This window comes from Macrotis lagotis, chromosome 5 (assembly GCF_037893015.1).
Source record: "Macrotis lagotis isolate mMagLag1 chromosome 5, bilby.v1.9.chrom.fasta, whole genome shotgun sequence".
Taxonomy (NCBI): domain Eukaryota; kingdom Metazoa; phylum Chordata; class Mammalia; order Peramelemorphia; family Peramelidae; genus Macrotis; species Macrotis lagotis.
Genome location: NC_133662.1, coordinates 193,618,318 through 193,645,292, shown reverse-complemented (window position 1 = coordinate 193,645,292; position 26,975 = coordinate 193,618,318). Strand labels below are relative to the sequence as shown.

General features: G+C 39.2%; 1 protein-coding gene and 1 pseudogene across 2 annotated transcripts in view; both read left to right on the top strand.

Moving 5' to 3' along the window:
• Positions 1–3,428: 3,428 nt before the first annotated feature.
• The window catches only part of LOC141488259 (rho GTPase-activating protein 29-like), an 84,042-nt gene continuing 60,495 nt past the window's right edge, over positions 3,429–26,975 (top strand). For both annotated transcript variants that reach the window (XM_074188210.1, XM_074188209.1), the window contains exons 1-2: positions 3,429–3,541; positions 6,466–6,756. In XM_074188210.1, coding sequence (XP_074044311.1) covers positions 6,513–6,756 — 244 coding nt within the window. In that variant the 5' untranslated portion in view covers positions 3,429–3,541; positions 6,466–6,512. The remainder of the gene's footprint in view (positions 3,542–6,465; positions 6,757–26,975) is intronic.
• Positions 24,370–26,490, top strand: LOC141487918 (mitochondrial carrier homolog 1 pseudogene; annotated as a pseudogene).

The following is a 26,975-nucleotide window of genomic DNA, read 5'->3' as shown; positions in this document are numbered from 1 at the left end:
CAGGCCTACAAATAAAGTAAATGGGAGAAATTTACTGACCCAAAGAGACATTTCAAAATATTAAGGATCTGATCTTCTAAGAGCCTCACTAAAACAATATGGATTTTACGATCTACCCACCTAAATTTCACTTTACTAGAACAAGAAAATCTTTAAGGATTAACATAAAAATCCTGTGCTATATGTATGATGTCACAGAAAGAGAATCTGGAATCTGAATCTCATCTGTGCCACTGACCACTTGTGTGACCTTGGACAAATCATTTAACCTTTTTTAGCATTTTAGATTTGCCAAGCATCTTACCTATGTAATCTCATTTGATTGACACAATGATCCCATGAGAGAGTTGCTACTAATAACCTCATATTACAGCTGAGGAAACAGCATTAAGAAAATTTTAGGTGACTTGCCCAGGCTCACACATCTAAAGCATCTAAGGTAGAATCTGAACTCAGGTCTGCCTGACTCCAAGTCCAACACTCTACATTCTGGGACTGAGTCTGAAATTTCTTTATCAGTGTTTCTTTATCAAGTTCCCATTCAGCTCTAAAATTTCCAAGATATTCTCATTTATTTAATCAGTATTTCTGTGGAAGAGATGAAAGAGAATCACTGGCAAGAAAGTGTTTAATCTACAACCTTAAGGAGGGAAGTAAACAGTTTGAGATTCCATAAGGATTCCATTTTCTTTTAAGTAGGATGAAGCAGAAACTTGGTATAATAAAAGCAAGTTGGATACAGGCAGCATAAATAAGAAAGATTTTTGGTTACACAATCTGATTTCAATTGAGTTGTAGCTCATAAGCTTTCCTTTTCCAGTCTTCTTCTATAGCTGAGTTTATGGTTCACATGCACTAGCTTTTTAGCAGCAATTTAGCTCTAGTGCTTTTCTGAGGACAAATACTATCAGACATTCTAATTTTCAAGTTTCATAGAATACAGAGGTAGATTCCATTAGTGAAACCCTTTGATTTCTTCTCCTGTCATATGCATTAGTCCAAAAGTGGTGAGTAGAGATAATCTTCCTTTATAGCCTGGAGCTATTTTTTGCATAAATCTTTCAACAGCATGTCATCAGAATGACTTTCCCTACTCTGAGGTGGTGTCATAATGAACTGTGGCTTTGGCAGTTAGATTGCTAACTATGGTTCTGGCAAACTTAACCAAAAAAACAAAAACCTCAACATCTTTGCATTTGGAAATGGATACCTTGAAATAAACCTAGGTTACTATTAGTATGAGTATTAGATATTTATATAGAATCTTAAAGTTTGAAAATCACCCTTCAAAGGAGAGACCATGGTTATTATAATACCCTTTTTACACATAAGGAAACTGAACTCAAGTGAGGTTAAGTGATTTTGTTAGAGTTAAGATTTAAAAACAATGTTTTACAACTATTTTACTCTTAACTTGGAAAACAGCTAATATGAACATTCCTCTTTACAAAGAACAGGAGATAGTCCATGAAACTCCATTATTCACAATTTTTAAAAATTATATGACATTCACTGTTCATTCCTAAGCTGTTATACTTTGTTTCCTTCTGAGAATCCATCCATTCTGAGAGTTCAAAAATAATGTTTTGTACTACTATCATTTACTCACAAATTTAAAAAACAAAAGCAAAACAACCTTCTCTTGCACCCAAGCACAATAAATCCCTGCATTGGCCAAGTCTGAAAATGAAAATGTCTGAAAATATTCACAAGGAGCAACATCTGAATGCAGGTCTTTCTGATTCCAGGTTCAATAATCTATCCACTATTTTAAAATGCCTCCCATTATAAGTATAATATCACATCCTGGTAACCATTTAGAAATCTTTTACTTTTGTTGTATTTTTGCCTTGTGCTCTCTGGCCAGGACAACACAAGTTCTTTGGCATAAGTCTTTCATGTTCAGGTTCAACTTTTGGTCTGAATTGATTCCTTGTGTCTCAATTGCTTCTATTTTGAAATCAAGCTTAATAACTTGCTTGGTCAGTTTTTGTCCAGCCTGGAAGCTGGAGTTTTTGTTTTGATGGAGTCATGTCATTCATTTCATCAGTTTGCTCTCACTGCTCCAAGGGGGATATCAGGGGTGACTTTAGTGACAGTGATAGAGTAGAGAGGTATGTCTACTTAATTTTTATTTATTTTCCTTCTTTTTCAGACACCCTGTTTCTCAAAAAAAAAGGCCCTTAGGAGTGGCTAGGTGGTGGAGTGCCCTGGAGTCAGGAGTACCTGAGTTCAAACCCTGCCTCAGACACTTAATAATTACCTAGCTGTGTGGCCTTGGGCAAGTCACTTAACCCCATTGCCTTATAAAAAAAAGGCCCTTGGTTCTGGATCAAAATGAGCAAAGGCCAGAGGTAAGATAGTGTATGTTACAGCAAGCACACTGGCAGGAAGGACTAAATTTCTTTTTCCCTTTGAATAAATGACTTGCACAGGGTCCCAGTGTCTGTCACCAAATTTGAATTCTGATCCTCCTGATTCCCAGGCAAGTTGCTCTATCCACTAGACTGCTTTGCTACCCCAAAGTCACAATTTGTAGTTGTGATACCTGTCAGTAGTCTGTGGGGTGCGGACAGGCGGTGATGGAGGGGCATGCTAGCTGAGCATGCTCCACTAGAGGAGATTCTCAGTGGATTCACAGGTATGTATTCAATCAGTCTATCTCAAACTACTCTTCACAGAAAGACAAAGATTGAAGTAATCACTTCATATAATGAGCTAATCTCATGTTATATGTATTTATATCTACAATGCACATAAAAACCTTATATAACAACTACTCCACAGGAATACAAAGATTGAAATAATCACTATTCATGATGAGCTAATCTCATTTATATATATATGTGTGTGTGTGTGTGTGTGTGTGTGTGTGTGTGTATGTATTTATATCTATAATGCACATAAAAACCTCATACACCATAAAGGCTACCCATGCCATTGGCTGGATATATCTAAGCCAGGGATTCTTCGGCAACCCGGTGAAGCCCTGGACCACTCAAGTCTTTAGACGGCAACATACCTATTATTACAAATTCCATGTGACTATTCTGTTATTCGGGTGTCTGACCCATTTGGGGGTTTCCTTGGCAAAGCGACTCTAGTGGCTTGCCATTTACTTCTCTTTTTTTCAGATGAGGAAACTGAGGCAAGCAGGGTTAAGTGCCTGTTCCGGGGCGTCTGGACCCGCAGCGGGGCCGGGCTCGGGTCGCGGAATGGCAACAAAGTATCCGACACCGGAATGCCAGCGCGTGAGGTAGGACGCCCGGGCCGCGCTCTCTTTCCGTCAGGAACGTGCTGGTGGGGGGCGAGTCCCTGAGAGCTGGGGTGAGGAGGGGCCAGCGGCCCCGCCCCGGCCGCTGCTGGAGGGCCAGCTTGCCCCGGCCCGCCCGAGCCTCCGCCCCCCACCTGCTCCACGCGGAGCCTCGGGCCCGCCCTCCGGGGCTCCCGGGCTCCCGGGGCCGCTGCTGCAGCCGGACCAGCCGGGCCGGGCCCTGCTCCGCGCGCCGGGCCTCTCCGTGGGCGCGGCCATGCCCCTCCGGTGAGTGCGGACGCCCCCGCCCCTCCCCCGGCCGGCGGCGCCCACCCGGACCCTCCCCCCCCCTCGCCCGGGCTCCGGGCGGGGGTCGCGGCCCGGGCAGCAGGTGCGGGCCTGGGCCGCCCCGCCCTGGGCCCGGCCCCTGCCCGCGCTCCCCGGGCGGAGCCGCGGGGCCGGGCGTGGCGGCGACCCAGACCCGAGCCCCCCGGCGGGCTGCCCTCCCCTGCCCTCGCCCCGCTCCCTCCGCGTCCCGTGGGGTGGCGGGTCCTCGGGTGTTCCCGGCCCGCGCGGCTTGCTGAGTGGGGGGCCCGGGGAGGCGCGCGTGGCTCCCACGGCCCCTCGGGGGGCCGCGCCGCTTTCAAGATGGCTTTCGGAGCCTCCCCCGGGGCTGGACGTTCCGGCCCCGCACTCCGGGTATTCTATATTTAGGGGAGCCCCCCGGGTCCGCGGCGCCTCGTGGGGGGCCCGGGGGAGCGGGCGGGGCCGGTCGCGCCTCCCACCGGAGGGTCTGCAGCCCGGGCCGGGACGCGGCCGAGGGCCCCGAGGGCTCGGTCACCCCCGGGCAGAGTCGGGGGGCCCCGGGGCGCCCCCGCCCTGCGACTCCCCGGGCCCCCGGTGTTCTCACCTGTGCGGGGCCGCCGCGGGCCCCAGCATCGCAGCGCCCGGCCCGGCCTTGGCGCTTCTCCTCGGTCGGGAGGAGCCGGTGCGTGGCCGGGGCCGCGGCCCCCGGGAGCAGGCGTTCCGAGGGGGGACCCCGAGGCTGGAGCCAGACGGCCGGCCCCGGGCTGGGCCCTGCGGAGCCGCGGACAGCTGCCCAGGGGCTGCTCCCGGTCTCCAGGTACCGCCGAAGCTTCCCCCGGGGCCCTGGGCACCGCTTCTGGGTTTTCTCTTGAGGATCTCCACATCCCGCGGTGGAGAGAGGACAGTTGGCATAAAGCTGTGCGCCAGTTTCATGTGGAAACGCTTGTAAAATGACCATTTGCTGAGGAAAGTTAAGAAAGCGAAGTGGAGAGTATTCATGTGGGAAGGTGCATCACGTCTCGGCTTTCTCAGTCTCTTACGGGGCTGTTAAGGCCGGGGCCGGCAGAGAGACGATTGAGTACCAAATCTGGCATTGGGCAGGGAGTCCTGCCATGTGCCGGACACTGCCCCGGGCCCAGGAGGTAGAAGGAGAAGAGGCGGTGGTCCTTGTCCTCAAGGAGAGTCTCTTCCAGGGGGGAGTTCTTACAGGATAGAGATGAATCCGAGGTAGTTTAGGGAGGGAGAGCACGACCATCTGAGGGCATCAGAGAAGACTTCAGGCAGAAGGTGGCATTTCAGCAACGCTTTGCAAGAAAGCAGGGTTTCAAGAGGTGGAGGGAGGGAGGGAGAGTGTCTCTGGGGTACAGGGACAGCCGGTGCAAAGACACCAGGGATTGAGGGCTCTGAGCAAGCCAGAGGGAGAGCTTGGAGGAGTGACCTGGTTAGACCCGAGCTTTGGGAACATCTCTGGGGACTCTGTGGAAGATGATTTAAGAGTGAGAAGAGAGTAAAGGCAGGAAGACCAAAGAGGAGGTGAGAAGTGAGGAGAACCTGAGCTGGAGTGGAGAGAAGAGGAGGGTAGGTCATAGAGATGGAATTACATAGGGTGGAGGAAAGGATGCTTGGACTCTGTGGTGTCTTCTTCATCAGAATGGGAAATAGCTATCATGGGCATCCCTGTCCCACTTTTGTGTCTTGCCCAGTATCTACAGTCCAAGAGACTTGAAACGGTTATTTTCTTTCAGGGAACCTTGAATAATTTTGATGAAGGAATGAATGGTAAAACTTGATCACACTCACTTCCTTGGAGCTGTGCTAAATGCTGGAGATGAAAATACAGACAAGGCAGAGAATCCTGCCTTCACCGAGGAGTTGACACACTAATGGGGGGAGAGGCCCACCCACCCAGAGAGTCAGAAAGCTGAGAGTGGGCTTTGAGGTTTCCTGGTTTGGAAATGTGCAGCAAGTGACTGAGGTGGTGGAGAGCCCAGCATCCCGGCTCTGGTGTCCTGGGTTGTCTGGGAGGAGGATGGAGGCCAGTGCTGCAGTGTCCTTGAGTCAGCTGGAGATGCCTGGAAGGATTTTCTACAGAAAGGAGAGTTTGCATAGAGAACCATTGCAACAAATGTGCTCTCAATTGCCCCTTTTTTGAATATTAATAAAGTTTGAGATTTTTTCATATTTTCATACATATACAAGTTACCTTATATCTCAGTCCCTCAACACTTAAAATTGTGTTGCTTCTAGCACAAATCTCTGATCTATTTACTTGGTTGCTTTTCTCATTTTTATTCTCTTTAGGCATTTTTGATTTGCCTGTAAACATTTGAGATTGAGATCCTAGGATCTAACTGTGGGAGTTAACAGTAGTTTTGATAGAGAAAATTATTTTATTGATTTTTACCAAATTAAGCAAATGAATGCTTTTATTGGAACAAATTTGCATTATTTCATTTTTTAATATAGATACAAAATAAAAACTCTTCATTTTGGAAAAATGAAGAGGAGTGAATATGATATATTCATTATTTGAGCATGGATTGGGTGGACATGGATAAACCCACCATTTTAGGGAATATTCTAAGGGCATTTCTGAGCTTGAAAAGAAGGTAAACTTTAAAACATATTACTGTGAATAAACTTATACAATTTTCTGCCCCAAGAAGTTGTATAGATTAAAGATAAAAATGTTAAAGAGGAATTTAAACAAATTGGTTACTCACAGATGTTATAGAAAAAATAGGGTTACTTTTAAAAGGTCAAGGTTGAAGCTTGAGGTAATACCTGAAGGGCAGCCATCCCATCCCTTCTTCCAAAATGGTTTTTCACTCTCTGACAAAAAAGTAATGGGAGCTTAAATTATGTTCCCATATATTTGTCCCTAATTGTCTTCTTTTCTCTTTAAGGGTTTCAGCTTTCTGTTACCAGTCATACATTAGCTGAAAGGACTGGGATGTTTCCGCAGAACGGTAGAAGAAACAACCGTGGATCATCGTTGGCCAGATTCTCTCTTTGTAATCTTATTCCCAGTTCTGAGAACTGGAGGATGGGGCACTGCACCAAGAGCAGCATAAATTCCAACCTGAATTGCTGTCCTAACCCGCTTTCTGATCCAGAGTATGTGAAACAGTTGGTCAGTGATGTCAGGAGGTTTGCCGAGTTGTTGCTTTGTTTAAAAGAAGCTATTCTCTCAGAAGGTATGTACTGGCTATTTTGCCCTAGCAGTGTCCCAGGAATCAAATCTGTATAACTAGTTATGCTGATGTGTATTTAGAACTGTTAATAACAGCATTTTGCTTCAGTTATTGGTTGTCTGGTTTATTACTATTATTTTTTTTAACACAATTGATATTTGTGTGAAGTCATAGTTGTGACTTTTGGGTGCTTTGCTTTCTCACTCAAACACAAGGTAATCTCTTTCTCAGTTGAACCTAAAAGTTTATAGTTGATCAACCTAGGTGTGCTGGAAGAGACACTCAGCTTCATATGAAGAAAGTTTTGAGGGCTTTGCAGATTAACCTTTTTAAGGTAACTTCAAATTAATTCATTGGTCTTTAATAGAATGGTGTTTTTATAATTCAGAAACATGTTATTGACATTTTAGCTTGGATCCAGTTTCTCATAGTGTTAAAAATTCTCCAAGACTATCAGATATGTATTTCTTCTTCCAAAATTGAGTTTATTTCAGTTGGGCTCTTAACCCCATCCATTATTATGTCAAAGTACAATTATAGGTTTCAGTTTTTGCACACAAGGATAGAAATGACTCTTGAAACTTAACCCAGAAACTTTACCTTGGGGGAAAATTAATTGTCTCTTTTTAATGATTTTGCAGGGGAAAATATATTCCCGTAAGCAATAAGCAAACATTTGTCAGGTCCCTAGCCACTGCTAGAATTTGCTAGCCACTGCTATGCAGTCAAAATACAAAAATAAAAATAAAACTGTTTCAGTTCTCAAAGGGCTTACTCTTTATTGGCAGAGACAGATAACAAAAAAAAAATACAAATATAGGTAACAATTTTGGAGAAAAGACACTGCCAATTGGGGAATTGGAAAAAGTTTCCTGTAGCTGTTGTTTAACAGAGTATTGAAAAAAAGGTTTTAAAACCAGAGATGTGCATGCCAGGCATGGGGATGGAATGTTGTAGGGGAGGAACAGCATGAAGACCAGTGTGACTGAGCTGTGGAGTGTAGTGATGGTAACAGAGAAGACTGGAGCCAGGTGGTGCAATGAACTTCCAGAGACCAAAAAGCAGTAGGGAGCCACTGAAGTCAGAGAATAGGGTAGAGGAGTGACATGGTCAGAAGTGTGCTTTAAGAAACTATGTAGAGAATGAATGGGAACAAAAGGAAAAAAAAAAGCTTGAAGGCCATAAAACAAATAAGGTGAGAGACGTTGAGGACCTGAACTGGGGAGGTGGCTTGAGAGGACACAGAAGAGGATGCCTAAGAGAGATTGTGGGATGAGAGTGGACAAGATTTGGCAAATGATTGGATCTCTGAGATGAGAAAGAGTAAGAAGTCAAGGACAGTGCTAAGGTTGTGACTCTAAGAATGATGAGATAGATAGAAGGTTATGTGATATAGTAGATAGAAATTCAGAAGGACTAGAGTTCAGATCCAACCTCATACTCTTTAGCTATGTGACCCTGAACATGCCACTTAGAAACAGCTTCTATAGAGCTGATTCTCCATCTGTAAAATGAGGTCAAAATAATTTACTGTATTTCTCCATGCATAAGACACACCTTAATTTGGGGGCCCAAAATAGGAAAAAGAATATATTATATAAAGTTATTGAACTTGTTTTATTCTTCATGAAATTCAGGCTATATCTTTTGGATAAATCTGGTGCATGGACACATGCTTAGTCCATTCCATTTCATGAACCTGAAGCACCACTTGTGTCCTTTGAAATCAGTCACTTTTCGAGGGTGGCTAGGTGGTACAGTGGATAGAGCACTGGCCTCAGACACTTAATAATTACCTAGCTGTGTGGCCCTGGGCAAGCCACTTTACTGCATTGCCTTGCAAAAACCTTTAAAAAAAAAAAGAGAGATCAGTCACTTTTTCATAAGCATTTCTCCTGTTCTTCTGCTGAACTGTTTTTGTGGACCCAGGGATTCCAATGGCCCTTTGCTCTTCAATTCATCTTTTCAATAACCTCTCTAAATCAGGCCATTTGACTGATTTGCCTCTCATGGTCTTCTTCTGCTGGGGCATTTTCAGTAGGGTTTCTTCCTCTTGCAGCCAGTCTCTGGTTGTTTTTCTAAGTCAGAGGAGGATCAAACTGACATTCAGCAGCAATATTTCTATTCACTTTTTCAAAGCAGATCACTTTGAACTTGAATTCAGCACTGGACGAAAATCTTTTTTGAGGCAAAATATAACCTAATATACCAGTAACAGATGCAAAACAATGAGTGCAAAGACAACAAGTGGTGAAAAGCAAGTAAAAAATCTACAACCACTGTATAAAATCCTTCCAGTTTTTAGACCCCAAAGTTTTTGAAAAAGGGTCCATCTTATACATGGGGAAATATGCTACTTCTAAGATTCCTTTCATTTTTAAATCTATGATCCTGTGGTTCTGAAACTTCCATTTTGTGCCTTTTGAGTTTGAAATGTCGTCAGGACATCTTGTTCAAAATATGCAGTGGGTGGTTGGAGATAGGTGACTAGAAGTCATTTAAAAATTAGAACAGGATATGTAGATTGTGAATTTGCCTGCATTTGTTTTTGTTGTTGTTTATTTGTTTTCAGAAACAAAAAACCTATTTGGAGTTTTCTTAGCCAAGATTTTGAAGTAGTTTGCCATTTCTTCCTCCAGCTCATTTTATAGTTGAGGAATATGAGGCAAACAAGACAAAAACTTGCCCAATGGTCACACAGCTTGGAAGTGACTTAGACTGGATTCCCAATCGGGTCTTCTTGACTCCAGACCTGATGCTATTGTCTGATCTGCCCAGTTATCTACACAGAGATGATAATTGAATCCTTTCGAATTAATGATGTTATCAAGACAGAAATTGTAAAGAGAGAAGAGATGGCTCATGACAGGACAATAGGAACACAACCACTCTCAAGGGTCCATGACAGTGAATAATTGATAAATATAATGGCACACTCAGAAAGGTAGGAGGATAACTAGGGCACATAGCAGGGTCACTAAATGGAGGAAAGGGTGGTCAACAACCTCAGATTCCACACAAGAGTCAGCAAGGATGAAGATGTAGGAAGGGTGGTCATATATGACATTTCAGACTGGATGTCTAGCTGATAAATGACTATTAAATTCTTGATGGGGTGATAAATGTGGGGAAGATGAACTTACAAGAAGAAGCCTTGCTGAGCAATGAAAGCACAAGAAATGAACCCCCCTCCCCCCGAATTAGTGTGCCATGGAATTAGGCCAGGGGTGGACAGGGCTGCCATGTTTCATGAGGGAAGCAGGATCTCTTGAATATGCTTGACCCAGATGCCTAGGAATGCCATTGCTGGCAGTATCTCAGAAGGTAAGAGTTGAAAGAGACCTTGAAAGACTTCTCATCTAAATCTTTTGTTTGAAAACCAACAGACTTGAGATACAGAGGAATGCTACTAAGGGGTTCTTATGACTTACAAGCTCAGAACTTTGTCCTCTACCATAGCACGCTTTGCCCAATTACTGTATCTCTTTCTATAGAAGGCAGGTTAACACGAGAATTCTTTTTAGCTGAATTTAGCAATTTGGGGTTTTTAATACTTAATTAGCTTCCATATAAAGTAAAATTTATCTAATGTATTAAATTTTAGGTTGTTTTCATTAAAGGAGAAAAGAGAGTATGTGTAAATTTGGTTAAATTTACTTTTAGAACATATCCTATCCTTTGTTTCCTGTTATCTTTAATCACTTATTTTACAAATAAAAATGCTGTTAATTTAAAAGTAGTTGGTACACATCTAATCACTAAAAGGTGTTTTTTTTTAAATGGTCTTAATTCTTTGACAGCCTAGAAAATATGCGAGAAGATAAGCGGTTCTAATGGAAGTAGAGATAAAAAATGTAATAAATAGAAGTTGGCTAGAGGAGACCAATCTCAGGAGAAAAACTGTTAAGAGTATAGAAACATGTTGAGTCTCTGAAATTTAATTAAAACCCCTTAAGGGTAATGTACAGTATACAAGGAAGCCTTTTAAAATCTTCAGTACTTGATTGAATCTCCAAGAATTAGGACTCCCTGATAAGTAACCTGAAATTTTTGACAGGTAGAGAGCAGTTGAGTGTCCATCTCCTTATATTTCATCTTTTTCTCTACCCTTTACAGAAAAGATGCCTCATTTTCTCAGTGTTTCTTTTCCATTTTGTTTGAAATATTTTAATCATTTATTCTAGAGTTGAGAAGGTAATTGTGGATTTATGATGTAATCAAAGTAGTCTCTTGAATACATTTACTTTAATGTATTTGCTATTACTCATCATCAAAATTTTAGTTAATTAACATTAATGTTGAATCATGTTAGTAAAGGTTTCCATAAGCTTAAATTATCAGAGATTTCATTCAGATTTTCTTTTTAGTGAACCAGGCTCTCAGAGAGGACAGGAATAAAGAACTCTGTTTAAAAGTATTAAAGTAGTAAAAATAAGTATTCTGTTTAAAATATTGGCTATAGATTCTATTTTTTCATAAAATGACTCCACATTTGATGGAAATCATCTTTTGCTCTTTGGAAAAATACATTAGTTGGCCTGAGAGGAATCCAGGGAACAGGATTTAGTGATTATATTTCTGTAACAATAAAGGAAAAAGTTGAAAGGAGAATTAGCATGGAAACAAATTTAAGAGAATTGAACTTTAAAAATATGAATTTGGGGGGCAGCTAGGTGGTACAGTGGATAGAGTACCAACCCTGGAGTCAGGAAGATCTGAGTTCAAATATGGCCTCAGACACATAATAATTATCTAACTGTGTGACCTTCAGCAAGTCACTTAACCCTATTGCCTTGCAAAAACTTAAAAAAATATATGAATTTGCAATTTAGTTAGAAAGTCTTTCCATACAGACATACATACATTGAATTGCTTTCTTGGGTCTGAGTAGATTTAATTTCAGTCATAATAAAGTATGAAGTGGAGTGTACACTTAGCTATTTGAACTGCAGTGAGTCCTAGGATCTAGCACTTGCTTTTCATCAATAAATCATGACTTTGAGCAACTCACACAACTGCTATTTGGGGACTTCAATTTTCTCATCTGTAAAACAAGGGGCTTGGATATATGTAACTTGTCATTCTGTGAATATGCAATTCATATTTTTTCTTCAGATTTTGAAATTGACATTTTAGTGAATAGCTCACATTTAGCAGGTAAGATTATTGCAGAAGAAGTAAAGATTTGTTTGCTAAATAGAATAAATATTTAATTTTTATACAACTCGAGTACTTCTTAAAAATGTATATTTTTATAGCGGTGGTTTTATCAACAATGTAGAGCCTTGACATCCAGATTGGGATTCTTAGAGTAAAAAGTGTTGGTGAACTGCTTTCTATAGGCTTATATGTTCTTCTCTGCTGATTCCTTTAAAGGATATATTGCAGATGATACTGTAGCAGACTATATCTTAATTGATTATAATTTTTTAAATTGATAACTCAAGATAGACTTATTGATGTGAGAAATTATAGTATAGACTCTTCATTCCTTGCTTGGAAATGGTTGTATAGACATTCTTCTTAAGTCACTTATTTTCAGCAGAAGGTTGCTAATGTAATCTTTTTATACTTGTAGCAGGTGTGGAGTCTGAAGTTTTAGATCTCTATCCAGTATCATTAAAGTGCATTATGAATAATTACAAGGGTAACTTTTGAATCTTATATTAAAATGCTGAAGCACTCAATTATATATGTGCTTAAAGTTTAATTACAACACAGTATATGAATATACTTGCAGTATAACTAACTACTAATTCAGGTTTGTGGTTGGTGATTACTTTAGGTGTATATTATTGCATATTTTAGTGGGTCAGTCTAATTAATTTTAATTAATAAAAAGTTTTTAGCTAGTATCTGGTTTCCTAAATAAGAAGCTTTATATAGTTGATAGTGCTTTAGATATTTGACTCTTGTTTCAAAATGTATTTGAACTTATTTCCCAATAATAAACCTCAGGTTTTTCAACGTACCTTCTCTAAAGGATTTATATTGCTTTAGTACTAATATGGAAACCGTTGCTTTAGGAAATGAATTACATTGATAAGAATGTTAGTTTTACTAAACATTGAATTTAAAGGTGGATGTTGTAAGACAAAATGGGCATCTCAGAAACATTGTCCAGTTTCTTCTCTCCAAATCTGTTTTTCTGACTTTTTTTCATTCAGTAAACTGACTTCATTATTTCAGACATTGAATTTATTTATTTTCTTACCTCTCTGATTTTATTCAACTGTTATCTCTCTCCTAATTCTTTTTCTCATCTTAGTATCCATGAACCTAAAGGAACCTTATTTTCTCTCCTTGTTCTTTCCTTGCCCACCTATTATAGTAATTCCCTCACATTTTTGCCAGACTTATTTCCCTCCTGAGTGGACAAAGAGCTTTTGTAAATAACTTGTGCATATCTTCAACACTTATATTATTGTTTTTATATCAAAAGTTTGTTACATCTGCTTAGCAAAATGTGTATTCTATAAATAGAGTGATTATTTTTTCTAAACTTAGGATGAGGAATCTGAGAAGTTCAATGTCTTAACCAATATCAAGCCTCTATAGCAAGGAGCACGTAATAATAATAATAATAATAATAGTTTTGTTCTTCATTTTTTTAAGAAAACCATGGCATCAGGGAGGTGATGCCATGACGAGCACATGAACTGGATTTGAGTGGGGGGGGGGGGGGGGCTGTGCTAAGACACCAGCCTCACTTCATCCTCCAGAGTCATCTGGGTCCAGTGCCCAGATAGGAATCAGGATGACTGAAGATGGCCCTGGGTGCAAGACAGTCAGGGTTGAATGACTCGCCCAAGGTCACACAGGGAATAAGTACTAAGTGTCTGGAGGCCAGAGTTGAACTCTGGAACTCGTCCTTGTGACTTTAGACCAGTGCTCTCCCCTCTGTGCCACCTAGCCCTGGGCATATAATGACAAAGCTGAAATGTCCCTGCTTTATTTACATGGTGATGTGGGGTTATAAGGGGAAGGAGAGCAACAGGTAATTCTGGTCCAGGATGGTATCCATGCTAAATGAAAGCTCCTGAGACAGGAAAGCAGTCGTTATTGCTATCTCTGGACAACTGGTAGATGAAGTATTCCAAGCCTGGATCTTAGTGAATGAGTAAACAAATGAACGAATGAATTTATGTTGATGTTGCTTAGTGTATGACCCTCAAGTGTCAGGCCCCTTCCTACGGGGCTGTGGGGGCAGCTGCTCACCTTTCCATCCAGACTCATCCTAAAGACCAAGGGCCAAAGGCTGAGGGCTGAGCAGAGGCTCCCAGGTGAGCAGTCCTGGCAAGATTTTTTTCTCAAGACAACTGTTAGTACTACTGCAGCTTTGTTGGACCTAAACAGGCTTTGGGGTGTTATTTATAACATTGATTTAAGGGTAAAATCCATTCTGAATTTCAAGGTAGTGATTTGTATAAATGAGCTTTTTTTGCTTTACTCTATGCTTGTAGGTAGAGCACATTTGATGTGGAAGGGAGAGCAACTTATTTCTGGCTTTAAGCTTGCCTAAGAGTAAAACTCATTCCAGAAAGATTTGCTTCTTATTCTAAGAGAATTTTGATTCATAAAGGAATAGTTTAAATTCTTAAACGTGAATTCACAGGATTAAAAGCAAGATACCGTTAACGAAGTTAATATAATTTCTACATCAGAACTGAGTAATCTTTTTGTACATAATATTTTGTCATTTGATGTTTAGCTGTATCCACTGACTTCATGAAGATAAGTTAAAGGAAAATTGGCAATCTATATCTTATTATTGTAGCTTTTCACTAACAAGGATGAACAATGCATTTTATTTTATTTTTTGTTAAATATTTTATTAATTTTGAGTTTTACAATTTTTCCCATCTTACTTCCCTCCCTCCCACCCCCCACAAAAAGTAATTTGTGAGTCTTTACTTTGATGAACAATACATTTTAAAACAATTTTTGATGGTTTTGCTTTACTTCCTTTATCTTATCAAATTATTTTATACCCTCTAAGTGAGATATTGATTCTAACAATTTCAGATGAACATGCTAAATAGTTTACTCACCTTGAAGACTTCTGAATAAAATAGTATTTAGAAGAACATTCTTTTTCATTGTAAGCTCAAAATTCTTGTCATAATGTAAACATCATCTGCTGAATTACTCCACCATCTTTCATTTAATTTGGCATCAATTAGTCTTGGTGTTTTGAAATATCTATTTGTACAGGAAACAGTTGAATTCCACAAATCATTTTCAGTAAGAACAAAAAAAAAATGAGTATCATATCTAAAACTGCAAATTCATTAGGTAGAGTTAGTTTATTAAAAGTATTTCATAAATTCAACCAAGCTATTGCTTTCCAAGCTGTCCTGTTTTTCTATTTCCTCCTGATCTTCCAGCTTCAGACACTCATTAGTTGGGTCACCCTTTTTAAGTCACTTCACTTCTTCCTGCCTCAGTTCCCTTAACTGTAAAATAAAATTAATTTGTAGCACCTATCTTCTGGAGTTACTGTGAGAATCAAATAAGATAAGAATTATAAGGCACAGTATTTAGCATATAGTAAACAGTGTAATAATTGTTAGTAGTTGTGGTTGGTGGCTGTGCCTGAAGAAGTGAAATGACTTCATCTAGGCCACTCAGCTCATTGAATTTGGAGCCTGGTTTAGAACTGGTTTTTGTTCTTACCTAGTCTAATTCAATTCTTTTGTCATCTATATAGTTAATATAATTAGATTGCTCATTTATATAGCTTTACTAGTTTTAAAGTTGTTTTTGACTTCACTCTAACAACATTTGGAAAGATTGTTAGCATTTTTCGTGCATTTTGAAAATTGCCAGGATCTTTTCCATTTTGGAAGGGTCTAAAGCTGAATTAGAAAGTCTTAATTGTCATTTTGAACTATTTGCATTTTGAAAAGTCAAGGAAAATGCCATGGCTTTCTTATTTATTTAAACATTTCCATGAAGTGTTTGCAATGTAAACACTGTGGCATTGTGTGTAAGCTCCTGAGAACCAGAAAGTGGAACTGACTAATCTGTTTTCAATTGATAAGCTGAATGAAACAAAAAAAAAAATGAATGGCATCAGTGGTCAAATGAAATTTATATTTCCTTCTTACAAGGAAATTAGATACACAAACAACAGGAACTTTGAAAAAAAGAACTGAGAGATTTTCATTTTTCTTGATTGAAGTCAAATTGAATTTAATTCAGATGGTGAAGGACTTTAATAAAATTCAGTCTTGAATATTGAATTCTGTAGATTTTTGTATTATCAAGATTTGTGTGTGGAAATGAAATTGAAAGCCAATTTAATTTTAATACTTCAGTGAATCTTTTTAATTTATTCTACAGTAGAGTTTGTTAAAAGCAGGTTTAACTTGTGAATTCTAACCTATCATGCACATAATGTGTGTGTGTGTGTGTGTGTGTGTGTGTGTGTGTGTGTGTGTGTGGTCCCTTATTTGAAACTCAAAATAATCCTGTGAGGTTTGTGGTACAAATGTTATCTCCATTTAATAGATGAAGAAATAGCCTCAGAAAGTTTAAATGATTTGTTCTTTGGATTTCATTCAAAGGAGATTGATTACTGAAGAATCTAATTCTAGTGATATATCACTTTGTTTCCAGAAAGACTTGGGGAGCTCCCTAGCTTTGAACACCATCGTCTCTGGAAGTCTAATGATAGCATGTAAGGCAGTCCTATGACATGGACCCTCAGGATAATTTTTTCAGTCTCTTAACTCATTAGATGCTTAATAAATATTTAATCGAATTGACTTTTGAATTTTGACTTCTGAGTTTTGACTTTTGAAGTATTTTACCTATTAGTATTTTCTGAGTGACAAATACTCGATAATTATATATATACATGTATATGTATATGTATATGTATATGTGTATATATATATATAAATATATATATATGTAGATATTTTAGGTTTTTGCAAGGCAAATGGGGTTAAGTGCCTTGCCCAGGGCCACACAGCTAGGTAATTATTAAGCGTCTGAGACCAGATTTGAAACCAGGTACTCCTGACTCCAAGGCCGGTGCTTTATCCACTGCATCACCTAGCCGCCCCTCAATAATTATATATTGCAAAAGTTTTTTTTCATGAAAAATGACTTGTGCTAATACATTATACATGGATAATCATATTCAACTTTGAATAGCCTATAAATTTATAAATTTCTTCTTATTTTTAGTAGGTTAGGATTATTGTCCCTTATGTCAGCCACTTTTGTTTGTTCATGTTTTCTAATGACCTTTTAAAATATTTGGACAAAGATTCCATTTTAAAATTTTCTTTTCAAATCTATAAACTCAAATTTTGTGTATTAATAGCACCAAAGCTTAGAAGTAACATTTCATTTCTAAGAGTATACATACAGCAAGCATATATGAAGTATCCAGTGTATGCCAGATTCTGTTTGGTACTGCATGTACCAAAACTAAAAACTAAATAGTCCCTGCCCTCCAGGAGTACTGCATTCTCTAGATGCTGATGATAGGGAGGGCATAGGAGGGAATTATAACAGGAGTGATGAGACAAGGCTTCTAAGGCTGGATAATTTGGTTATTCATGTGCATGAGCCCTTTATATACATGTTCATAAATATAAGACCACCAGATATATGTCCCTCTCCATGAAAGAATTATATCTTTTTTTTGTATATAGAACTACTTTGAAACCAATTCAACAAATATTACACATGGATTATGTGTAGAACACCATTCTAAGTCTTTTCATCTCTACGGATGATGTATAATGTAATGGGTAAGAATGCTGAATTTTGAGTCAAAAGACCTGAATTCATCCTGGTTCTGCTACTTGTAGGTCTGTATGAAATAAAAAAAAATAGCATAAATAAAATGAGGGCAGGAGCAACTAAGTGGCACAGTGGATAGAACACTAGCCCTGGAGTCAAGAGGACCTGAGTTCAAATGCGACCTCAGACACTAAATAATTCCCTGTGTGATCTTGGGCAAGTCATTTAACCCCCCTCCCTGCCCCCCCATTGCCTTGCAAAAGCAAAAAAATAAAATGAGGGAGTTGACCTAGTTGGTCTCTATGATGCTTTCTAGTTTTAAATCTATGACTCTTTGAAATTAAGGCTCTTAAAAAGGTAGAGAAGAGATGCTAGAACATTTCATACATAAGGAACATTGTTCAGGGTCTAGCTGGATGGTAGAAGATGGGAGAAATAGAAAGACATTTTGTCTGGACCTTAAGACTGAAGGAGGATATATGTAATAAGACTGAAAAAATATGTTAACGTTCTCAATTTCCTGAGAAGAAAATATTCCATATTTTAACTGTGTTCTTTAGTGTAAAAAGCTTCTTTAAGTATCAAAAGAGTCCATTTGATTGTAGAGGCTATGGGTCATTGTTGTAGTTCATAGAATAAGATTATGCCTTGTCCAGACCTACACTAGAGGGAAACTACCAATCATTTTATGGATATATTTTAGATTATATATCTAAAGATAGCTTGGAGAGGGAAGAGTTTTGAGGCAGAAAAATCAATTAGGGGTTATTGTAATAATCCATCTAGACAAGAGGAGAGATTTTTGTAAGGAGGTGTCTGGGAATGCTAGTGGGGGGCAAATTTGAAAGAGATTGGGTAGAAGGAGGTGAATGAAAGTGAGTCAGGGAATGGGACAAGATTGTGAAGCTAAGGAGTTAAGAATGGTTAGGGTTCTTTTGACAGAAATAGGGACATTCTAATGAGAATAGGGGTGGGGTGGGGAACAGATGGTTGTTTTGGACCTGTGGAGATGCCTGTGGAGATCCATATGAAAGTATGATCTGGGATTAAAGCTGGATATATAGATTTGGAGTAAGCAGCATAGAATTAATTAAACCCACATGAGCTGATGGCATTGCTAAGAGATCATAAAACAAAAAGACCCCAGGAATTCTCAGATCTGAAGATCCAGCAAAGGGGAATGAGAATGGGGCAGTCAAACAAGCAGGACCAAAAAGCAATGAGAGTATTTTTGGAGGAAATGATGGTCAACATGGCACCATGCTGCCAAGAGGTCAAGAAGGGGAAGGCTTGAGAAAAGACCTTTAGATTTGGTGATTAAAAGGTAGTTGGTAACTTTGAAGAGAACAGTTTCATCTGAGCGATGCCATTGGTATTCTAGACTCAGTGAATTGAGAAGAGAACAGGAAGAGAGGAAATCGAGGCAGAGACATCAAGAATTTAGTCTGACAGTGAAAAAGAAGAGCCATATAGATGATGGGCAGCATGAGATGATGGTAGGGTCCAAGTCATGATGGAGAAGAAGTTTTCATGTGTGTAGGCCCCAAGGATGCTTTCAGTAGTTAGGGGAAAACCAAAAATTTGAGAGAGAGGATCTGATTGGTTGGGAGCAACCTTCTGTGCCCAGGATGGGGGGTTGAGAAGGGGAAGGAAAAGGAGGAGATGCATGGTGGCATGGTGGATTTAAAGTGGAATTGTGCCGTGCGACAAGTTTCTTTACCTCTTTGGGCTTTAGTTTCATCTATAAAATGGGGGTAAAAGTAAATGACCTCTGAAGCCTCTTCCAACTCTGGCACTGTGATTCTTGCACTGAGAGAATAGGAGATAATATAATTGGGTTTTATGATGTGTGGACCTGGAAGAGAGGGATACTGGAGGGCTTGGCCTGTATTTTCTCAGTGAAGTATGGGATGTTGCTGCGAGGTCCTTGGCTATATGGTTTGGAGGGGTAGCATGGAAGAGGAAAAGCAATTCCAATTTAGGACAAAAGGATTCCTTAAAAGGAGGTGTTTGTAATCTCAGCTAATGTTAGTGAAGTCACAGTTTATCTTTTACAAATTAATAGATACTTGTTTAAGTACTGTGCAACTCAGAGCTTAATCACATTCTTTTTTAAGGACTTTTCGGGTAATTAGTTTTAAGATGATGTTAGAAAACAATTTTAAAGTATATTATTCATAGTACATGATTTTAAAAATTTCTGTTTTAATTTTACTGAAATGACATTTGGAATTGATTGATAATGCTGATTCTTAAGATCAGTGAAGTTAACAGTGATGCCATATTGAATAAGAAACTATATTTTGATGTAAGGCACTAATCTTTGTCTTTTTTATTTATAAACCTGTTTACAGTGGGGAATGACTCCTTGTTCCATTATTATCTTCCAATGTTTTAGTTATAAACAAATTTACAAAAGAAACCAATTCACAATTGCCTTTTAAAATATTAAATCAAAATATCATGTGCTTTGTTTCTTATAAGAGGTTGTTTAGTAGAATTTAGAAGATCTAAAATATCTATGAATGCATTTTAAAAATATGTTAAAAGATTAATGTATTCTAAAGATTTAAAATGCATGGCTGAGCACATTTAGATTAGTTGACTGTATAATCTGAAGGCTAATAGAAAAGTAGAAGGAATGTGGCATATCACATTTTGATAGTGATGAAAAGCAGCTCTGTGGTAGACTTTGTCCATGTGGGCATTAATCTGTGAATTTAAATAGAAAAGTAATTGCAAAAGCAACAAATCAATTGCCTTGATCAAATCATTCATTTGTTCATTGCAAATGTTTTCTACTGATTTTGAAAATTAAGAGAAGTATGCCTTTCTATGTTCATCTACAGGGTCCTGAATTATTTCACATAATTTAGATTTGGAAGGGACTTGAGCAACCATCTAGTTCAAAACCTACTTAACTTTTTTGGGTTTTTTTTTTTTTGAAAAATAACATTGGTGACTTCTCCAAATATGTCATTATTTAGTCATGGCACTTGCTTATGTCTTAGTAGGTGTGGAGCTTCCATAGAATCTTTTTCTATGTGTTTAGTTTTTAATAGGTAATTGAGAGGAAAAACTACCCTTTTTTTGAGGGTAACATCTCTTTAAAAAATATTTTTTATTTTTATTGATGTTTTTATTCTTCATTACATTTCTTTGTGAATATTTTCTTCTTCTCTTCCCTATAGCATACAAGGAGCCATTCTTGGTAAGAAAGAAGGGGCAAATTTGTTCACCAAAATGAATCAACTCACGACTGTACATTCATCCATATGCATAGATCCCCCTACCCTCTCTTCTTATCATTAGAATTTCATAACATTCATTCATTGTTCTTTTAATTAATATTGTTTTCAGATTTTGCTTGTTTCAATCAGTAAGTCACCAAGACTTTATTAAGACCTTACTGTGAGGGGTGCCTAGGTGGTGTAGTGAATAGGGCACAGGCCCTGGAGTCAGGAGTACCTGAGTTTAAATGCTGCCTCAGACACTTAATAATTGCCTGGCTGTGTGTCCTTGGGCAGGCCACTTAACCCCATTGCCTTGTCTAGATCCAAAAAAAAATACACATACTCTACTTGTGTGTGTGTGTGTGTGTGTGTGTGTGTGTGTGTGTGTGCGCGCGCACTTGTAGGTATGAGAGAGAGATTTTACATTCTTGAATTTTCAGTATTAATTAATTGTTTCAGCTTTAATCCTCTAGAATTCTAGTTGATCATCCAAGTTTTCTGAGATTTCTCTGAAACTATATCCTTCATCATTTCTTATGGGACAACAGTTTCTTATCACATTTATATACCTTAACTTGTTTAACCATTTTCCAGTTGGTGGGCACCCCTCCTCCTCTTCTTTTTTTTAAACTTATTTAAAGCAATGAGGTTAAGTGACTTGCCTAAGGTCACACAGCTAGGCAATTATTAAGTATCTGAGTCTGGATTTGAACTCGGGTCCTCTTGACTCTAGGACCATTGCTCTATCCACTGCCCCACCTAGTTGTCCCTACCCCCTTCTCTTCTGTACAAAATCAAATTTCTATTTGATTTCTATTCTTTGTGAAGCCAAAAAGAGCTGTATTTTTATACATCCTTAGTTAGAGTTTGTTTTTCTTAGGAATAAGCTTTCCCTTAATCAGACCTCTAATTATTCTCTTTTCTCCCTTCTCCCTCCTAATTTCCTAGCTAATGAAATGTATTTCTGTACCAAACTCTGTATGTTTGTGCTTGTATCTTTCCCTTCTTTTACCATTTCAGATGACAGTGAGGTTCAAATGTCAATCCTTCCCCTCACCCCTGCCTTCTTGCTTTGTATAGGCTTCTACTTAGACCATTTACAGAAGATAATTTTCTTTGGTCTTCTTTTTCCCACTCCAGTATTTTACTCTTTTCTTCTCTTTCCATTTTAAGATCATTCAGACAGAACAGAACCCAGATTTTCTATCTAATTTGAGTCTTTCTGTGATTCTCTAATGATACTGAGGTTTTAAGAAGATAGTTTTATCATCTTCCTTTTATTATAAAATGCATAAAACTTGAAATTTAGAATTAAAATAGAATGACAGAAAATATAAGACATGAAGTTTATTCTCTAAAATTTATCAAGAAACATGTAATTGAAGACCATTATGGTAATGACCTCACAGACCAGAGAAAAGAATATATTGAAAAGAACAAGGGGATCATTAAACTTCCTAGTGGATAGTGAATCAGATTATACATCTGTTCACAAATTTATAATCCTTATATTTCTGTCTTGTTATAGAGGAAATGACTAGCTATCTTTTATCAGATTTAATATTTAATAAATAATAGAAACCTCTGTGGTTCTCACAAAGATAACTAGCCAGGTTTCCCAATTTCTAATCATCTGGCTTTCTGTGAGTGTTAGAACAATTAACAATAGGAGAGGTATTCATTTCAAATTTATAACCCTTAGTTACAGATTGAGAATTTATTCAATTTGGTCAGTAGCATAGCCTGTCAAAATTATTTACTTTGACATTCTCCCATTTTGATCAAAGGTGATGTCATTAGGGAAAACAAGGGGCAATTGAGAAGGAGAAACACTTTATTTTGGAAACTTAGGGTTACTAGGAAGAGATGGGCAGGAATGTTATGAAGCTTTCTAGGAGTGCCCCACTCCTTAGGTTGATGTTAATTAAAGGCATTATTTGCCTTATATGAAGAGAGGGAGAGTAGGCTAGTGACTGGAGTAATTTCTCATGAAGAAATTCCATCTCTTCACTCCTGTTCTAAAATCTCAAAAGGTAAACTAGTATTAGTAAGATGATTTATTAAAAAAAAGAATTATCTATTGCTAGTTGACACAGAAAAAGCTAGTATTAAGAAAAGCAACAAATAAACATGGATACCTGAACATACAAAAACGGGGGCACCAGACAAGGTCTCACACTGTCGGTTGCCAGAGGCTGACCTGTCCCAAAACAACAAAACACAGTAAAGCACACCCAAAATAAGTTCTCACACCAGAGGGATGTCGGAGGCCAAACAGAAAAAATGCCTACCAACTGAGGTAAGAATTTCCATTTAACACAGAGAACCTTAGAGAATGTTTTAACTTCAGCTACAACACAAGTTTAAAATAGTGCAGGGAGTTGAAGAGTTACAGACCTCCTTCCTTCCAAGGCAACGATTTACCTGAGTTAGTCATTTTGTGTAATAGGAATTAACTAAGGGAAAAGAAAGCATGGGATAGGAAGGAAAAACGTAAGAGAAACTGTTAAAAGTGAATGGTGCTCATTCTGTAGTTTTTTAGTTTTGTTTTGTTTTTCCTTTCTAGATGTGGGTGGCATTGTCCTTATCAGGTCTTGCAGGGTTGTCCTAGTTCTCTGGACTGCTGAGAGGAGCTGCAACCATCAAAGCTGATAAATTCACAATGTTGTTAATGTATACAATGTTCTCTCTTGGTTCTGCTCCCTCCATTCAGCATCAGTTCCTATAATTCTTCCCATTCATGATTTCTTATAGAACAGTAGTACTCCATAACATTCATATACCATAACTTTTTCAGCCATTCCTCAATTGATAGGCATCCCCTTGATTTCTAATTCTTTGCCACCACAAAAAGAGCTGCTATGAATATTTTGGAACATGTAGAACTTTTCCTGTTTTTTTATGATTTCTTCTGGATATTGGCTTAGTATTGGAATTGCTGGATCAAAGGATATGATCAGTTTTATTACTCTTTGGGCATAGTTCCTTATTGCTCTCTAGAAAGGTTAGATCCATGCACAACTCCACCAGCAATGCATCAATGTCCCAATCCTTCCACAACCTTTCCAACATTAATTGTTTTCTCTTTTTTGTCATCTTGGCCAATCTGATAGGTGTGAAGTGATACCTCAGAATTATTTTAATTTACATTTCTCTATTCAATTATGATTTGGAGCATTTTTCATATCCTTTTTTATAACTTTAATTTTTTCATTTAAAACTGCCTCTTCATATCCTTGACCATTTATGAATTGGAGAATGACTTGTAACCTTATTAATTTGGTTTAATTCTCAAAGGTCTCATTTCTAAAATACATAATCAGAACCCCTAGCTGTGAAAATTATTTCCCAGCTTTGTTTTCCTTCTAATCTTGGCAGCATTGGTTTTATTAGTGCAAAAATGTTTTATTTTAATGTTGAAATCATTCATTTTGCAATTTACAATCTATTTCTTTTGTGATTATAAATTTCTCTCCTTTCCATAGAACCAACAGATAGAGTATTTCTTTTTTGTAATTTATTAATATTTATTTTATTTTTGTACAAATGATGTTTTTGTACATTATTAAAATATTCTTGTTTAAGAGTAAACCTAGGCTGCTGCGCCGGGTGTATGGTGGGCATGGGGCCCAGCGCTCCGCTGGAGGCTGGGAGCTGGGACCAGTGGCCCCCACAGTCTTCATCCTAGGGCATGGAGGTGGTGGCTGCAGTGGCCCTGGGAGCCGGGGTTGGCTCTGTGACCACTGAGGCCCTGTTCCTGGTCCTGGGCACTGGCGTGACGGCGCTGAGCCACCCGCTCTTCTACGTGAAGCTGCTCATTCAGGTTGGGCATGAACCACTACTTCCCACTGTAGGGACCAATGTACTGGGAGGAAGGACTTCTACTTGCCCAATTTCTTCACCTATGCCAAACACATTGTACAAGTGGATGGGAAGAGGGGACTGTTCCGAGGCCTGAGTCCGAGGCTTATGTCTAGTGCTCTCTCCACTCTGTCCCGGGGCAGGGTGAAAAAGGTCTTCCCTTTGGAGGAGTTAGAACATGTATCCAGTAAGGATGATGTGAAGACATCACTGAAGAAGCTGGTAAAAGAAACTTCGCATGAGATGGTGATGCAGTGTGTGTCTAGGGTGCTCTCACACCCCCTGCATGTCATCTTAATGCTCTGTATGGTCCAGTTCGTGGGGCAGGAGGTCAAATACAGCAGTGTACTGAGCTCCATTGGGAAGATTTTCAGAGAAGAAGGGCTGCTGGGGTTCTTTGTGGGCTTGATCCCTCACCTCCTGGGAGATGTGGTCTTTTTGTGGGTGTAACCTCCTGGCTCACTTCATCAATGCCTACCTGGTGGACCACAGTTTCAGCCAGGCATTGGCAGTTCGGAGTTACACCAAGTTTGTAATGGGGATTGCAGTGAGCATGCTGACCTACCCTTTCCTCTTGGTTGGAGACCTCATGGCAGTCAACAACTGTGGGTTGTTGAAAGGTCTCCCTCCCTATTCCCCAGTGTTCAAGTCTTGGACTCATTGTTGGAGATATCTGAGCATGCAGGGTCAGCTTTTCTGGGGATCAAGTCTGCTTTTCCGCCGAATCTCAACAGCATCAACCTTCTCCATTGATTAAATCAGAATAATTGGCTACAATAATAGCACACTGTCTCTATCCAGTCTAAGTGAGGGCCTGATCATTGGGCTATCTTTGTAAGATAACTGACTATGTAATACAGTGGAATTCGGATGTTCCCCTTCTGGTGGTTATTAGTTGTCCTTCAGTTGAACTGACAGGGAGTGGGGTATGAGAAAGGGGAGTGGGTTTTGGTACAGTCTGACTGAAAAAGTCCTTGCTCTTTACTGATACTGAATTAAAAAGTTCCAAGACTGCTGGCGGAATGGGACAAGGGACATTAGAGCAATTTCTGGGAAACATCCCAGAGGCATTGCAAATGATATGCAAAGTATTAATTTACAGAGTCTTACTCCATTACACCATACCCAGGGTGGCAGCAGATTCCCCATTGTCCAAAACCGGGGCAGAGAACTCTGCTTGGTTTTATAAACATAATAAACAATAATAATAATAATAATAATAGCAATAGCTCAAATTTATATGAGTTTTAAAAGTATACAGAACATTTTCCCCATAAAAGCTGAGGTGGGGGGGTGGCTTGTTTTAATAAATACTCATATCACTTCATTCTATTGTGTTGTGCTTTAGAGTTATTTCATTTAATTCAACAGCCTTAAGGAATTTTTTTATTCCCATTTTACAAACAAGGAAACTGAGACTCAGCAATGTTTTCTTGCCTAAGATCACATACTAGTAAAGTGACAGATCTGAGACTTGAACCCAAATGTTCTCTTAAGGGCTCCTTCTGTTCTTTGTCTGGCTTTCCTAAAACACAGTAAAATTTGCATAGTAAAATTTTTTTGAAAAAAAGAAAAAAAAGAGTAAACCTAATACCCCTTCCCCCCAAAAAATATAGACCCCCATGAGCAATAAAGGAAAAAGGAAAAAATTAAAATTAAAAAATAATAATAGGGGCAGCTAAGTGGCACATTGGATGGAGCACCGGCCCTGAGTCAGGGGCATCTGAGCCAAAATCTGACCCCAGACACCCACCAATCACCCAGCTGTGCGACCCTGGGCAAGCCACCCCAAACCCACTGCCCTGCAAAAACCAAAAAAAAAAAGCCCAAAATAAAATAAAATAATAGGAGGAGGAGGAGGAGGAGGAGGGGCGGCCAGGTGGTGCAGTGGACAGGAGTCAGGAGTTTCCAGGTCCAAATCCAGCCTCAGACACCCAACAATCACCCAGCTGTGCAACTCTGGGCAAGCTACCCAACCCCATGTGCCCTGCAAACCCCCCCCCCCCAGAATATAGCAATAATAATAAAAAATGTGCTTCAGTCTGTGTTCCAACACCACTAACTCTGTCGCAGGTGGATCACATTCTTTAGGATAAGTCCATCACAAAAGCTACTTCCATAATTTTCCATCTCAACTCCCTACATTTGTACTCCCCCCCAACACACACTATATTTTCTCTTTTTTCACTCTGTCCCACTTCTTAAATGTGCTGTAGGGTAGCTGATTGGCACAGTAGACTAATCACTGGCCCTGGGACCAAGAGGCCCTGAGCCCACATACAACCCCTCAGGCCCAGCAATCACCTAGCCCTGTGGTCCCAGATAGGCCAGCCAATTCCAGCCCCTTGCAAGAAGTAAAAAAAAAAA